Source organism: Papio anubis, chromosome 17 (assembly GCF_008728515.1).
Source record: "Papio anubis isolate 15944 chromosome 17, Panubis1.0, whole genome shotgun sequence".
Lineage (NCBI taxonomy): Eukaryota > Metazoa > Chordata > Mammalia > Primates > Cercopithecidae > Papio > Papio anubis.
The window spans coordinates 29,806,725-29,820,858 of record NC_044992.1 but is presented as its reverse complement, the minus strand read 5'-3'; the positions used below and the strand labels follow the sequence as shown (position 1 = coordinate 29,820,858).

General features: G+C 46.4%; 1 protein-coding gene across 5 annotated transcripts in view; it reads left to right on the top strand.

Annotated features, from left to right (window-relative positions):
• Positions 1-14,134, top strand: part of AATF (apoptosis antagonizing transcription factor) — a 174,791-nt gene that overhangs the window by 99,962 nt on the left and 60,695 nt on the right. For 3 of the 5 annotated variants that reach the window (XM_003912875.4, XM_021928275.2, XM_021928273.2), the window contains one exon: positions 10,890-11,160. The exons of the other annotated variants lie outside the window; for them this stretch is intronic. In XM_003912875.4, coding sequence (XP_003912924.2) covers positions 10,890-10,953 — 64 coding nt within the window. In that variant the 3' untranslated portion in view covers positions 10,954-11,160. Of the gene's footprint in view, positions 1-10,889; positions 11,161-14,134 lie in introns of those variants that run through there. 5 annotated transcript variants of the gene reach the window in all.

Genomic DNA, 14,134 nt, shown 5'->3' with positions numbered 1-14,134 from the left:
AAATCAATACACATTTTCTCATACACACACTTGGCAGCACTCTGCCTCCTCTTCCACAGCTCGGTCCTACAGGGGGAAGCACAACTATGCAGCCAGACAGACTCTTCAGCGTCCAGGGGAAGAAATGCAAACTGCTCACTTTGCACTTAGCAGTCAGGGTTTTTAGAGCCAATCGTATAACTGACTGAGGTAATCAAACTGCTGACTTCAGGGACTAGCTGGTGAAACTGGAGTGAGAGAGATGCCCTGTTGCAGACCCCCTGTTGCAGGCCTGCTTGGTGCTGCTGGGGAAAGCTCACCTGGCAGGTGTCTAGGACAGATGTTCCTTTTGCTGAATTTCTGATTTTCAGAGGCAGGGAGAAAGTTCTTTGAAGGATACTATGAGAAACCAAAAAATATGGACAGATTGAGAGCAGGCTTTTTTTTTTTTTTTTTTTTTTTAAATCAATTAATAGGCGTAGAGTCCAAACAAGAGCCCTATCTCAGACTGGATTTTATTTTTTCATCAGAATATGTGGTATTGATAATCTGTAATTTTGTCTTACAGCTCACTGCCATTAAACAGTTGTGTGGGATGTGAATAAAAAAGAATTTACTACCATTATTAGGAGAAACGGTAGCTTGGGCATCAGAAGAGCCTTGCAAGGCAGGAGATGAGTTCAGGGGGAGGGTGGGGGAGCGGGGGCTTGGGCTGTGGGGTCCTTCGCGAGGAGGAGACCATTAGACCATTAGAGAGTGTGTGGGATCACCAGGGGTGGGTGTCAAGAGAAGAGAGGAAGCTGAGAGCAGAACCTGGGAGAAGGCAGGCGGAGGACAGCCAGGAGAACACATGCTCCTCGAACACTGTCGGGGAGACTTCTGGGCAGGGCGGCTGGCCAGCAGCTGGAAGGGCTTGCTCCCGAGGCCCCAGCGGTTCCTCTGTGTCCCCTGACTCGCATCGCAGAGCTGGCACTTTGCGTTTGCTCACTCAGTAGTTGCTTCTTGGGCATTTTGATTGGTACCGGATTTCTAAGCAAAAGAAATCCTCCAACTTATTACCAGTAGTAATAGCAGAGTGCCGTTGCCGAAACTCTGTGGGTTGACATTGAATACCCTCACTAATTCCTGCGTGTTGAAGTTAAGCTAGAGCTGAGCGATGCATCCTGTGCTCCCCCAACACGTGCGCGCGCGCGCACACACACACACACACACACACACACACACACACCCTGGGTTGTTGGGCAGCATCCTGATACGGATACAAATGTAACTGGAATGTCAGTCTCACCTTCTGTGCGGTTGGGGGAAGTGATTCACGTCTAAGCAGTGAAGCATCCCCTGGCTTTTAACAGGAGCTGTTAGAGGGGCTGCTGTTTGAACAAGGAGCTTCATCTTCCTGAAGCCAGCAGTCACAAAACCGTAAACACAACACCGGCCAACTCTATTGCGGGGACCGTGGTGGCTTGACGTTAATATTAAACATCTCCAGCAAGGCAGAGAGCTCTGCTGCAGCCCAGGTCCGGAATAAAAATAAATAAAAATAAAGAGAAACCCTGCTAAAAGCAGTGTGATGATTTGTCGTCTTTCCTTTGTGAGGCCATTTGTCTTCTCTCACATCAAATCTGTTATAAAACAGTCAAACTGTGAAAGTGGAAATCATCCCGGGAATATGGAATATTAATGCGCGGAAGGAGCGGCGCCCCTTTTGTCTGAAGAGTGGCTCCTCCCCCACCCCCCCTTTTTTGGCAAGTCCACTAAGGTAAATTATTTTTCTTTAAAATAATGTGGAAGATTTGAAGCTAGTAGTAGGGATGGTGGAAGTTTCAGGTGTTTTTCTTCCTTTGTTACAAAGTGCAGGGGATTTGTAACTGGCTTGAGTAAGAAGGAGGCACAAGTGAGAAGAAAACCTGTCCACATGCAGTCCCCTTCTCGCCCCCATCCCTCTCCCCTCTCCTCCCTGTTCCCCAGCCTCTCAGTTCCTTTGTTTGGGGCCTGAACCTGCTTCTTGGAACATTTATAAATCTTGAGTCTGTCTGATCTTTAGGGGACAGGCCAGAGGCCACGTGTCACCATATGTAATTTAGAGCTGTAGGGCTAAAAGCTTTTGCAGAGGTTTGAAGGACCTAGTTCTGACCTGACCAAAAGAACGAATTGAAACAGACCTTCTAGAGTCTCCTTCAAGCACTGGGGAGGACGGTGATGAGAGCAGACACACCGCGTAATTTATGGGCTCCCCTGATTATGGTGGCTGGGTCCACTTAGAAATGAGTCATGTACTGCCACCTTGTGGCAGATTTGGGTGGCTGCGATTTTGTTGTTTTGGAAACTTGCGAAGAGTTCAGCTAGTGTCGGATTGGACGTGATTTGCCTTGTATCTAGATTTAGGTAATTAGTGATAGATAAGGGGTGTCTCTGAGTCATTCTTATTTTGCTAAGTTGATCCTGTTAAGAAATAAGTCTTAGCTGAAAGAAGGCTGCTTTCTTTCCCCTTTACCTCTTTTCTTTGCTTTGTGGTTTTTTTAGGGGATTTTTGTTGTTCAGTTTTGGTTTGCTTTTTGGAATGGAATTATGATGAGATTTCAGGAGAGAAGCCTGTGATCCTCTGGTTGTTGGGGGGTGTTAAGAGGAGAGTCAGGGAGGGTAAGTACCGACTTTTTGGCCGTATTCAGAAATCCTGTTTTCTACTATAGTGATTTTTGTGTCATTCTGACTAAATACTAACTCCTTATAAGCACTATGTCTTTTTACTTGGATTACTTTCCCAGCAATCCAGCCTTCTTGGGGAGCTAAGTTTTTGTTTTGTTTTGTTTTGTTTGAGATAGAGTCTCACTCTTTCGCCCAGGCTGGAGTACAATGGCATAATCTTGGCTCACTGCAACCTCTGCCTCCCAGGTTCAAGTGATTCTCCTGCCTCAGCCTCCCAGGTACCTGGGATTACAGGCATGCACCACCACACCTGGCTATTTTTAGTAGAGATGAGGTTTCTCCATGTTGGCCATGCTGGTCTCGAACCCCTGACCTCAGGGGTCTGCCTGCCTTGGTCTCCCAAAATGCTGGGATTACAGGTATGAGCCACTACGCCCAGCCTTGAGGAGCTAAGTTCTAACGCATGTCGCCTGTGTCTGAGCCCATTCCCATGACGTACACAGGGCTGCCCCTACCACACAGCCCCAAAAAGCACAGGGCAATTGCCTGCCATTTGGATCAATATGTTTCTCCTTTTAGGTCATAGAGACACTTCTTAAATATCTTTCTCTCACCTGTAGAGTCACTGATACAGAGTAGGGTGGATTTGGGTCGGGGAAAGCAAAGGAATGATGAAAGGAGGGTACCATTTTGTCCCTAGTGTTGGTTGGGAGCAACTGTAATGCATGCACACAGGCCCTCAGCATGTTGCTCTGACTCATTCCGTTTCTCATGATCATAGATGACGATGCCATTTATGCAATAGGGACTTTGCTTAGTGCTGTAAAAGCAGTATGTTTAAGGAAGATACTGTCACCACATTACTGATGAGGAAGCTAAGATTCAGGGGGGCTAAGTAATTTACCTAATGTCCTAGACCCAGTAAGGACCTGAGCCAGAGTCAGTACCAGCTCTGACAGTACCTTCCAGCCCCTCTGCACTTGTGATGCTATGCTCTATGCCATATAAAAGCATTCGCCTTGTTCTATTTAACTATTCAAGATTTCTATTAAGCTGGCTTCTCTAAGTATATAAGGAAAGAAAGCTGCTGTCCTCTAGTCTGTAGACATTTTTAAGAGGAAAATGGAGGAGTGAGTAGCCTTTGCCCTTTGGCCTACTTCGGTTTCTGGCAATCAGAATGGAGGCACATGTTTTGTTGGAGAAGGTTCCCTTTGTTTGGTGCCATTAGCACGTGCCAAGTGATAATCGGCAAGACATCTTTTTCCGCAGACGTTTGGGAAGCCCTGGGCATACCAGTAGATAGAACGAAGAGAGTGGAGGCCTTGGAAAGACAGAGAAGTATGTGTTCAGAGTGCAGGAGAGACGGAGTCCTGCTCCACCTGCTTTGGGCTCATGAGGGCTGCAGGTTCCGAGGATCTTGCTTTTGGGGCTTTGGCAAACGGAGGGCTCATAGGAGTGCAGTCAGGATGGCAAGCAGACTTGGTCACAGGAGGAATGGAGGGAACTGAGGCCACTGAACCTGGAAAAGAACAGATTTAGTTAGAGGAAGACATCAGATAGTTGAAGTGCTGCCACAGGGAATAGTAGTCAGCCTTACTTCTCTCCTGGCTTTAGAGAGACAAGAGCCCATGACTGTGAGTCCCAGAATGACAGAATTGGGTTCAGCAGGAGGAAGAATGTTTGTGTGTCTCCCCAGATGGAGTGATTTGTCTGAGACACACTCACCTACCCGATCTAGCTTCCGCTGTGCCTTTCATGTCTTTGTAAACCTCCACAAAATCTAACAAAGTTCAAATAAGCATTCAAATATTTTTAATTAATTGATTATACCTTCAGTATGTTAGGTTTTGAGGCCAGGAATCATATACATCTAGTACACATGTTTAGGCTTCCACCACACTAAGCAAATTGTTTTCAAACAAAAACATGAAAAAAGGCAGCATCAATACATCACCAGTAATTTTAAAAGCACACACCTGTCACCGGCGACCGCGCTGGTCAGTGCAGAGCAGGCGTGCATGTGAATCTCTGTGCTGACTGACCGTATCTGGGCGGACTCTACTTGTAGGGTTTCAAATCGGATCCAGACCCTGCTGGCTGTGAGCGCTGCTGTGATTGGAACCCTTTGTCCAACTTGCTTGTCGTGTGCTTTCTTCTTTTCCCTTGATTCTGCAATGTATGTATGGGGTTGAGTTAAGGCAGAAGCAAATGCTCTAGCACTTTTGTGTGCAGGGTGGGAGAGGTAGAGGATTAGAAAGGAAGGGCCGCGACATTCTGGGATGTGTCTTATATATTTAGGGAGACCTCCCACCCCTAAGAAGCAACAAATGAACAATTTTTAATTAGTCAAAGGCAAATTTTGTGTATCATTTTATGTATTTATTTTTAATAGAGACAGGGTCTCACTGTGTTGCTCAGGCTGGTCTCAAACTCCTGGGCTCAAGCGATCTTCCCACCTCAGCCTCCCAAAGTGCTGGGATTACATGAGCCACCGTACCTGGCCTATGAGTCACTTTTAATCTGGAAAGCAGCAATATTATCTCCGCCAGCTCCTTTGGAAGACTGGCATGTAATACTTTCTCGGAGACCATGATGCGCTTTGGGCTGCACAGGCTTTTTCAGGGAGCGGTGGAATGGCTGTGTTCTCTCCGCTGTCCACCTGTCTTTGGCCACAAGAGTGGGCAGGTACAGCTCAGGGTTGTCTTGGAGGCCTGGGAGTTCCAGGGCCAGTGTAGGAGGAGTGGGATTTTCGGTAGAGTGGATGGTACAATTCCTTCAGAATCCCCAGTGCTGCAAGCTACTGACCTAGCAAATTGAAAGCCCCACACAGATCATTTGCAGGTTTAATATGCTCCTTTGTACTGTTTGCCCAAATGACATCGTGAAAGACAGTGATCTGTGTTGTGGTGGGGTGAGTGCACATGTGGAACTGAAGGGAACGTATTTGGATCCACACATCCGGCAAGGGGCTGCATTCTCGTACACGTACACCCCCATTTCACTTAGAGCTTTTAAAATCTTACCTGCCACTCAAGTAATTGCAGTTCACAGCTAGCTACAATGTGCATACTTTAAGTCTCTTCAGAAGAATCACCTAATAAGCCGAATCCTAAGACACACACACACACACACACACACACGCACACACACATTCTGTCTTTATGGAAAATGGCTGCTAATCCATGATCGTTTTTTTTCTAGAAACAGGTTTTATGATAATATAGTAAAAATATTAAATTAGAAAATGCCTCACTAAGGGTTATAAAACCTTACTACACTGGAGATAGGTAATTATCCCCTCTACAGCCTAAATGACAGTTTAAAAGAAATAAAAATGTTAGTGCTCATTACTTGCTTTTGTAGGTTGCAATAAAGGGTAAGTTAAATTTTAATTCAAGGAAGAGCCCCTGCTATCGACCTTCTACCTCGGGTCCAAGTCCGGTTAATTACTCCGTAGGCCGCTCCCCTGCGTGATACCAGCATGAGCACGTTGTCTACAGTGGGCACTCCCACTGACCGTGAGTGCGTGTATGCTCGGGTGGGGGGACTACACATCAGTGATTCGCATCTTGATTCTTAATGCGATGGGCAGCAGGAATTATGTATTTAAAAAAAAAAGTTCATTATGGATAGCCTTAAGGGGACCTCAGGTATGAAACTATACACTTACCCTGGAGAATCCAGTGGAACAAGGTTAACCTGGAGGATGGATAGTTTAGCTTCTCCGCGTGGCTGAATCCCAGTTAGGAAGATGCAGCCGGGGGGAGATGTTCATGCAGTACAAGGCGGTCTGGCCCCTCGGTCCCATAGCTCCTTTTTGTGGCCTTGTCTTTACTTGCAGTTTTTCCTGGGATGGGGTAAGGACTACGGACGTGTTTTGTTTCTTTTCAGATGTCTTTGCCTCTCCCTGAGCACCTAGACACCCGCCTAGGTTTGAGGGAAGAAGAGCTCTGTGCACCCTGTGGCTCAGTCTTCACACTGGGGTATGCAGAGACTTTCCAAGGGGAAGGTAGACACAGATAGTCAAGGGGTCAGTCTCCAGACGTACGTTCTTTCCTAAAGCTGTCTGCCCCAGAGCAGACCTGTGCTGGAGGACCAGGTTCTCCTTTTACCCTCGTCCTCCTCCGGCCTTGAAAAGCCTCCCTCGAGCCCATCCTTAAAGTAACGTGGACCTCGGGCTGTCACGGGAAAACCTCCAGGGCCCCAAACACAAGGACAGCTGGAAATATGGGTATAGAAATTGAAAAAGGAAATGCTTAAGGACTAGATGACAAGCCCTGTGCAGGCCGGGTGGTTTCCAGGTCTTCACTTCCAGCAGAATCACAGGAGAACACGAGTTGAATTGAGTTGTCAGTTGGTTGATCGTTAGGACTAATGTTCGGTGACGAGTCACTGTGCGATTTTTTGTGTGTGCCATATAATTCGCAAAGAGCGAAAAGAATCGAGTGGCATTGCTATGCCAGAACTCTGTCATTCCTGTCTGCTTGTTTATATGACAACGTTTTTCAGCGCTTGTGTCTACAAAAAAAAAATAGGAGTAGAATTGATGCTGAACCCTCCTTCATTCTGGCAATAAATAATATTCCTCCATGGATCCATGAACAAATGGAGGGAAAAGCCTCATCCATATCATTAAGGGATGCATTTCCAATAACCTTTTACACGTGTATGAATGCTAAATTTTCACTAAAATTAGAATATATTGTATCATGTCATTATATATTGATTGTATCCTAATAATCCAGAGGAACATTTTTTAACTACTTAGAGCCTTATAATGTCAAACAAAATATTTTCATTTCAATTTTTTGCATTTTAAAAATTTCAAAAGTGTTTTTATTTACAGACTAATGTGGCCAAGAAGTGTAAGGGTGATTGATAAAAGACATTCAAGCATGAAACCATTAGGACAAAACTCTGTAGGGGAAAAGTCAGATGGAAATAAAACTTAAAAAGAAAAAGGTGCTATAAAATGTCCAAGTTAAAGAGTTTATATGTGGCTCACGCCTATAATCCCAGCACTTTGGGAGGCCAAGGCAGGTGGATCATGAGGTCAAGAGATCGAGACCATCCTGGCCAACATGGCAAAACTCTATCTCTACTAAAAATACAAAAATTAGCTGGGCATGGTGGCAGGCGCCTGTAGTCCCAGCTACTCAGGAGGCTGAGGCAGGAGAATCGACTGAACCTGGGAGGCGGAGGTTGCAGTGAGCCGAGATCACGTCTCTGCACTCCAGCATGGCGACAGAGCAAGACTCCATCTCAAAAAAAAAAAGAAGAGTTTATGTGTTACTTGGCTGGACGCGGTGGCTCATACCTGTAATCCTAGCATTTTGGGAGGCTGAGGCAGGTGGATCACCTGAGGTCTGGAGTTCAAGACCAGCCTGTCCAACATGGTGAAACCCCGTCTCTACTAAAAACGCAAAAATTAGCTGGGCATGGTGGCGGGTGCCTGTAATTCCAGCTACTTGGGAGGCTGAGAAAGGAGAATGGCTTGAACCTGGGAGGTGAAGGTTGCATTGAGCCAAGATTGAGCTACTGCACTCTAGCCTGTGTGCCAGGAGTGAGACTCCATCTCAAAAAAAAAAAAAATTTATGTGTTACTTGAAAGAACCATGAGTATCAAATCATTATGGCACGTAGGTTCCATTGCAGGCATTACAAAAGTTAATATTCACAACATCTGGTCATATATTTTGTAACTATTTAAACTTACGGTGAAAAACGTTATAAAAATGTGCAACCCTTCCTTCTCCAACCTAGCAAAGAGGCAGGAAGGGCTGTGCTTCCCTGCACCGCCCAGCTGCTCAGGGCAGGAGCCAAAGCCAGGACCTGGAAGGAGGAAGGACTGAGGCCAAGCTGGACCGCTGGAATCTGCAGCAGGGGTGGGGTGGGGCAGGGGGGAATCTTCATCCCCATGGTGCTTCTGGGCCGCAGGGAGGGTCTGCTTTGTCTGTCTCAGAGAAGGGAGTGGAAGAGTCAGCCAGGAGGTTGTCGCTATGTGCTTCATGAGCGACGGTGAGATCTGACCTAGTGGAAGCCTGGAGAGCCGTGAAGTTTGAGATGCTTTGAAGGTAAAAACAGTCACCAGTTGGTGGTAGTGGGTGAGGAAGATGTAAAAGTTGAAATTGCTTGGGGACTTTTAGATTGAAATAATCCCCTATTCATATTCTCTGTCTCTGAAAATATTTTAAGAACCCAGACCACTCAGCTTCCCAAGTTGCTTTGCCATGAACAGCTGCATGTGTTTGTCAGCTTTGCCCACCTGAGTGTGAAATGATGTTCTATGAAAACATGGGTTTCAGCATTTCACTCTCTGCTCCTGACACATGAACCCTGCTGCGGACAGTAACTGCTGCCTTCGGCCCAGGCGTTGCACTGATATTGCGTGCAGAGTGGAAGCATTTGCTCAGTGGTAATGATGGGGTCTGGTGCAGGCAAGCACGGCGAGGCTAGAAAGGGTATGATTGTGAAGGGCTAAATAGCCTCGCGCCTCTGCATTTCCTACTCATCAGACGTTGTCGTCTTAAAGTCACACTGTCCTTTTGTTACGGCAACTCTCCCTTTCACGCCATTTAATTTTTTGTGTGGAAACAGCCAGAGAGACTTGTCTTTACTGGCGAATAGGCAGGCCATGGTGTGATGAAGTGGAGCCTGCGCCGGGCACTGCAGTATCCGTGTGGCGGAACTGGTGATTTGGAAGCCATTTGTTTGCATTTGGTCTGGGGCTGCCTTCCACCTTGGCAGGCCTCGTCTGGGCTGATTGAGGCTAGTCACATGGATGTGTGTAACAGAAGAGCAGAAGAGACGGGTGGAGCCCAAGGGGGAAGCTGTGTCCTTTGTCTGTGGCCTAGGGGTCTGCTGGGTAGTTCAGGGTGAAGGCACCAGCACATTCCTGGGATAAAATTCCTGTAATAAAATTGGAGGCCTGTTCTCTGGCCTGCACTTTCACTGCCTGTCCATCCCGTGGTCCCCAACATAAGGCTAGCTTACATTTGTGGCTTCTGTACTCTTCCTTTTGTTGGATTTCCTAATTGTAGTACCTCTATTCCTATCCATAACTATAGTAGGGTGACTACAAAAAAAGACGAATAGGTTTTTGTGTTAAAGCCTTGCTGTTTGAAAGGTGGGGTTTTTTGGTTTTGTTTTTAAAGTCAGATGTGCCGATGCTGACCCTCAGATAATGAGAGCACTTTTAAAAGCTTGTTTTCCTAACAAGATGGCAGGCTATAATTTGAGTTCGATCTTGAGAATGTCCGAGCAGGTGTAGATTTCTTCTGGGGCTCCTGGCCCATGACCTCAGCCCTGTGTGCACCTGCCCTGTCTCCGTGAGGGCTACTGGCTGGGCCTTTTGCAGAGTGTGGACATGGATGGCTGCCTCTGCGGCCACATGCTACATGCCCGCCTCCCTGATGGCAGGGACGTCCTCACGCAGGTCTTACCTGCTTGGAACCTCATGGGTCCCTCATGTCTCTGCAGGGAGGATCTGCTCTGTATCCACAGGGGAAAGGGTTCTGGAGCTTCTGTCTCGATGACAGGAAAGACCCCTGCCCCACCCAAACTCCTTTTAGGTTTTCCAGGCCTTGGCAGATGGCTTTGGCCAGACGTTTGTGTGTATGTTGCATTTAAAAGAGTTTGAAAGTGGTCATTTACTTTTCTTTTTAGGGGCCCAAGACCCTGGCATGTTACTGTTTCAATGTCAAAACCCAACTTCAGAAATAAATTAGCCAATCATATTATTTATTAGACTGAGAAGAGAGACAGGGCAGCTGGGGAGTGTGGAAGAAGCTTGGTTCTCCTCCTGAACTACTGCACAGATGATAGTAATTGGAATCTTGTTGCTGGCTCATTTTCATTGTTTTTCAAGTACTGCCAAGTCCAAGAAAATATGTGAAAACTAAATTATATCCCCTATATCCCATGTCTGATTGAATCCCCCTCATCGGGTGGCGGTCTCCTACATCCTATTAAAATATTCAATCTTGTTTTCTTACTTGAAGAGGCTGTCTGCAAAGGGCAAACTTACAGAACACTCGTTCCCTGGAGACGGGTGTCCAGCCGCACTGGACCATTTACATATTTTACTGTTTGATTGGGTTTCTTCCTTCTGTTGTATTTGTGAGTAAGAGCTGTGGGATGCATTTTTAATTACATGGCTGTGTTTTCAACAGAAGAAATCGTGTGGGATATTTTCCAACTTCGTTCCTTTTTAACCTTGACTAGTGAACCAGTGTGTTAACCAGTTTGCCGTGTTTGTCTTTTAGGACAGAACTGTACCGCTCTCTTTTTGGCCAGCTCCACCCTCCCGACGAAGGCCATGGGGATTGACATCGCCCACCTCCGACACCCAGCGGGCGCCTTGGCTGGTGCGGCTGCTGGTCCAGATGGAGGAAACCAGTGACTTTATGGGACTGAGTTAGTAGGGAAGCCCCTGGGAAGGTGCTGTGTTCCGAACCTGTGCCTAATACATGCAAGGGCGCTGTCCCGCCCAACCCCGCCTTTAAACACCACAAATAAAGAGCACTGTTACTGCCACCACTGCTTGTGATTTCTTAAGAGGCTGAGTCAGTCTGCTTTGGCGCTCCAGTGGATGACACGTTTCTTGGGCTTTCTTTTTTTTCTAGTCCAGTGGCCTCCTCTTACAATGTCAGACTTGACATTTCCTTGACCCACTCACCCTGGCAGACATGCGGATTGTTTGTGTAGTGTGGCTGTTGTGGGGAAAATGAACGAGGGGGTGCAGGTGTCCCTTCAACACAGTCATGTCCATTGATCTGTAGATATACCCAGAAATGGGATTGCTTGATCATAGGGTAGTTGCATTTTTAGTTTTTTTAGTAACTCCATACAGTTTTGCGTAATGGCTGTACCAGTCCGCCTTCCCCCCAGCAGCGTGCCAGGGCTCCCTTTTCCGTGCCTTGGTGCCAGGGCTCCCTTTTCCACGCCTTGGTGCCAGGGCTCCCTTTTCCATGCCTTGGTGCCAGGGCTCCCTTTTCCGCGCCTTGGTGCCAGGCCAGGGCTCCCCTTTCCACGCCTTGGTGCCAGGGCTCCCTTTTCCACACCTTTACCAACACTTGTTATCTTTCATCTTTTTTATAAAAAAGTTTGTATTGCCATGTAATAGTTGTATACATTTTAGGGGTTCATCTTTTTGATAGTGGCCATTATAACAGGTCTGAGGTGATGTCTCGTTGTGGTTTTTCTTTTTTTTTTTTTTTTTTTTTTTTTTTTTGGTGTGGTTTTTTTTTTTCCAGCCTGTCGTGGAGTGGCGGATTCCCGGCTCACTACAATCTCCACCTCTCGGGTTCAAGCGATTCTCCTGCCTCAGCCTCCTGAGTAGCTGGGATTACGGGTGCCCACCACCACGCCCAGCTAATTTTTGTATTTTTAGTAGAGATGGGGTTTCACCATGTTGGCCAGGCTGGTCTCGAACTGCTGACCTTGTAATCTGCCCGCCTCGGCCTCCCAAAGTGCTGGGATTACAGGCGTGAGCCAACACGCCCGGCCTCTTTGTGGTTTTTCTATGCATTTCCCCCTAATGATGAGTGAGGCTGATAATTTTTTAATAAGCCTGTTGGCCATTTGTATGTCTTCTTTTGAGAAATGTCTATTCAGATTCTTTGCCCATTTTTGAAATGGGTTATTTGTTTTCTTGTTATTGAGTTTATTATATAGATGAATGGATAAGAGGTATAGGTACCCAGTGTCCCTATACTACCCTTATCGGCCTTAAAAAGAAGGAAATTCTGACACTCGCAACGATGTGGTTGAACTGGAAGGCATTATGCCGAGTGAAATGACCCGAGCACAGAAGGACAGAGACTCCCTAATCTCAATTATGCGTGGAATCTACAAAAGGCCGACTCGCGGAACTAAGGAGTAGAATTGTGGTTACTGGAGGCTGAGGGGGTGGGGGAGCAGGGAATGCGACACATTGGTCAAAGTCTACAAGGCTACAAAGTTTCACATCAGAGGAAGTATTTATTTATTTATTTAGTTAGTTAGTTAGAGATGGAGTCTCACTCTGTCACCCAGGCTGGAGCGCAGTGGCACAATCTTGGCTCACTGCAACCTCCGCCTCCCAGATTCAAGCAATTCTCCTGCCTCAGCTTCCCAAGCAGCTAGGATTACAGGCTGGGATTACAGGCGCCCGCCAACACACCCAGTTAATTTTTGTGTTTTTTTTTTTTTTTTTTTAGTAGAGATGAGGTTTCACCATATTGCCCAGGCTGGCTTCGAACTCTTGACCTCAAGTGATCCACCCACCTTGGCCTCCCAAACTGCTGGGATTACAGGCTTGACCCACCCGTTCCCAGCCAGAGGAGGAAGTTTTGAGATCTATTATACAGCAGGGTAACTATAGTCAATAATGTATTTTTCAGAGTAACTCGGTAAATTTCAAATGTTTCACCATAAAAAATGATAAGCAAGTGAGGTGATGGATACATGGACAGGTTTGATTTAATCGTTCTACATTGTGTACACTATCAAGACATCACATTGTACCGCATAGGTGGATACAATTATGTTTGTCAATTTAAACTATTAATTTTAAAAACACTTAAGGCCAGGTGCTTTGGCTCATGCCTGTAATCCCAGCACTTTGGGAGGACGAGGTGGGTGGATCACTTGAGGTCGAGACCAGCCTGGCCAACATGGTGAAACCCCATCTCCACTAAAAATACAAAAATTAGCCAGGTGTGGTGGCACGTGCCTGTAATCCCAGCTACTTGGGAGGCTAAGGCAGGAGAATCGCTTGAACCTGGGAGGTGGAGTTTGCAGTGAGCCAAGATCACGCCACTGCACTCCAGCCTGGGTGACGGAGTGAGACTCCTTCTGAAAAAAAGAAAAACAAACAAACAAAAAAACCACTTGAAAAGAATGATTCTGGGATAGGATGCTGCTTTCTTTTAATTTTTTTTTAAAAAGGTTTCAGCTACTCTGGGCACACTCTGCCTATGGGGTACCCCTGCTCTGCAAGGAGAGTTTAAAAAAATAAATAAATTTAAAAGGTTTTGTTTTTTTTTTTTTTTGGTGAGACAGGGTCTTGCTGTGTCTCCCAGGCTCGAGTGCAGTGGTGTGATCATAGCCCATTGCAGCCTCTACCTCCCGGGCTCAAGCAATCCCCTCCACCTCAGCCTGTCAGGTAGCTGGGACTACAGGTGTGTGCCACCACACCCGGCCAGGATGCTGCTGAATGGATAATGTTTAGTGGTTTATCACAGTTCTGAGGAGCAGAGACTCCCCCAAAAACCTACGGGACTTTGTAATTTGGAGGCATTTGCCTATTGACACAAATATATGGTTGTTTGACTTTTTTGTCTCCTCTTTTCACCTATAAAGATTCTTCCAGAGTCCTTTTCCACACTCACCATTCCTAAATCACTATTGAGATTAGCTCTGGTGTAAATCTGGCAGGGGGAGATGATTCACTTGTTTTTCATCCAAAGGTCAAAAGCTGGAAATTAAATCCCCATAAGGGGAATTTATTGGCTTGCTGTGGTCAATA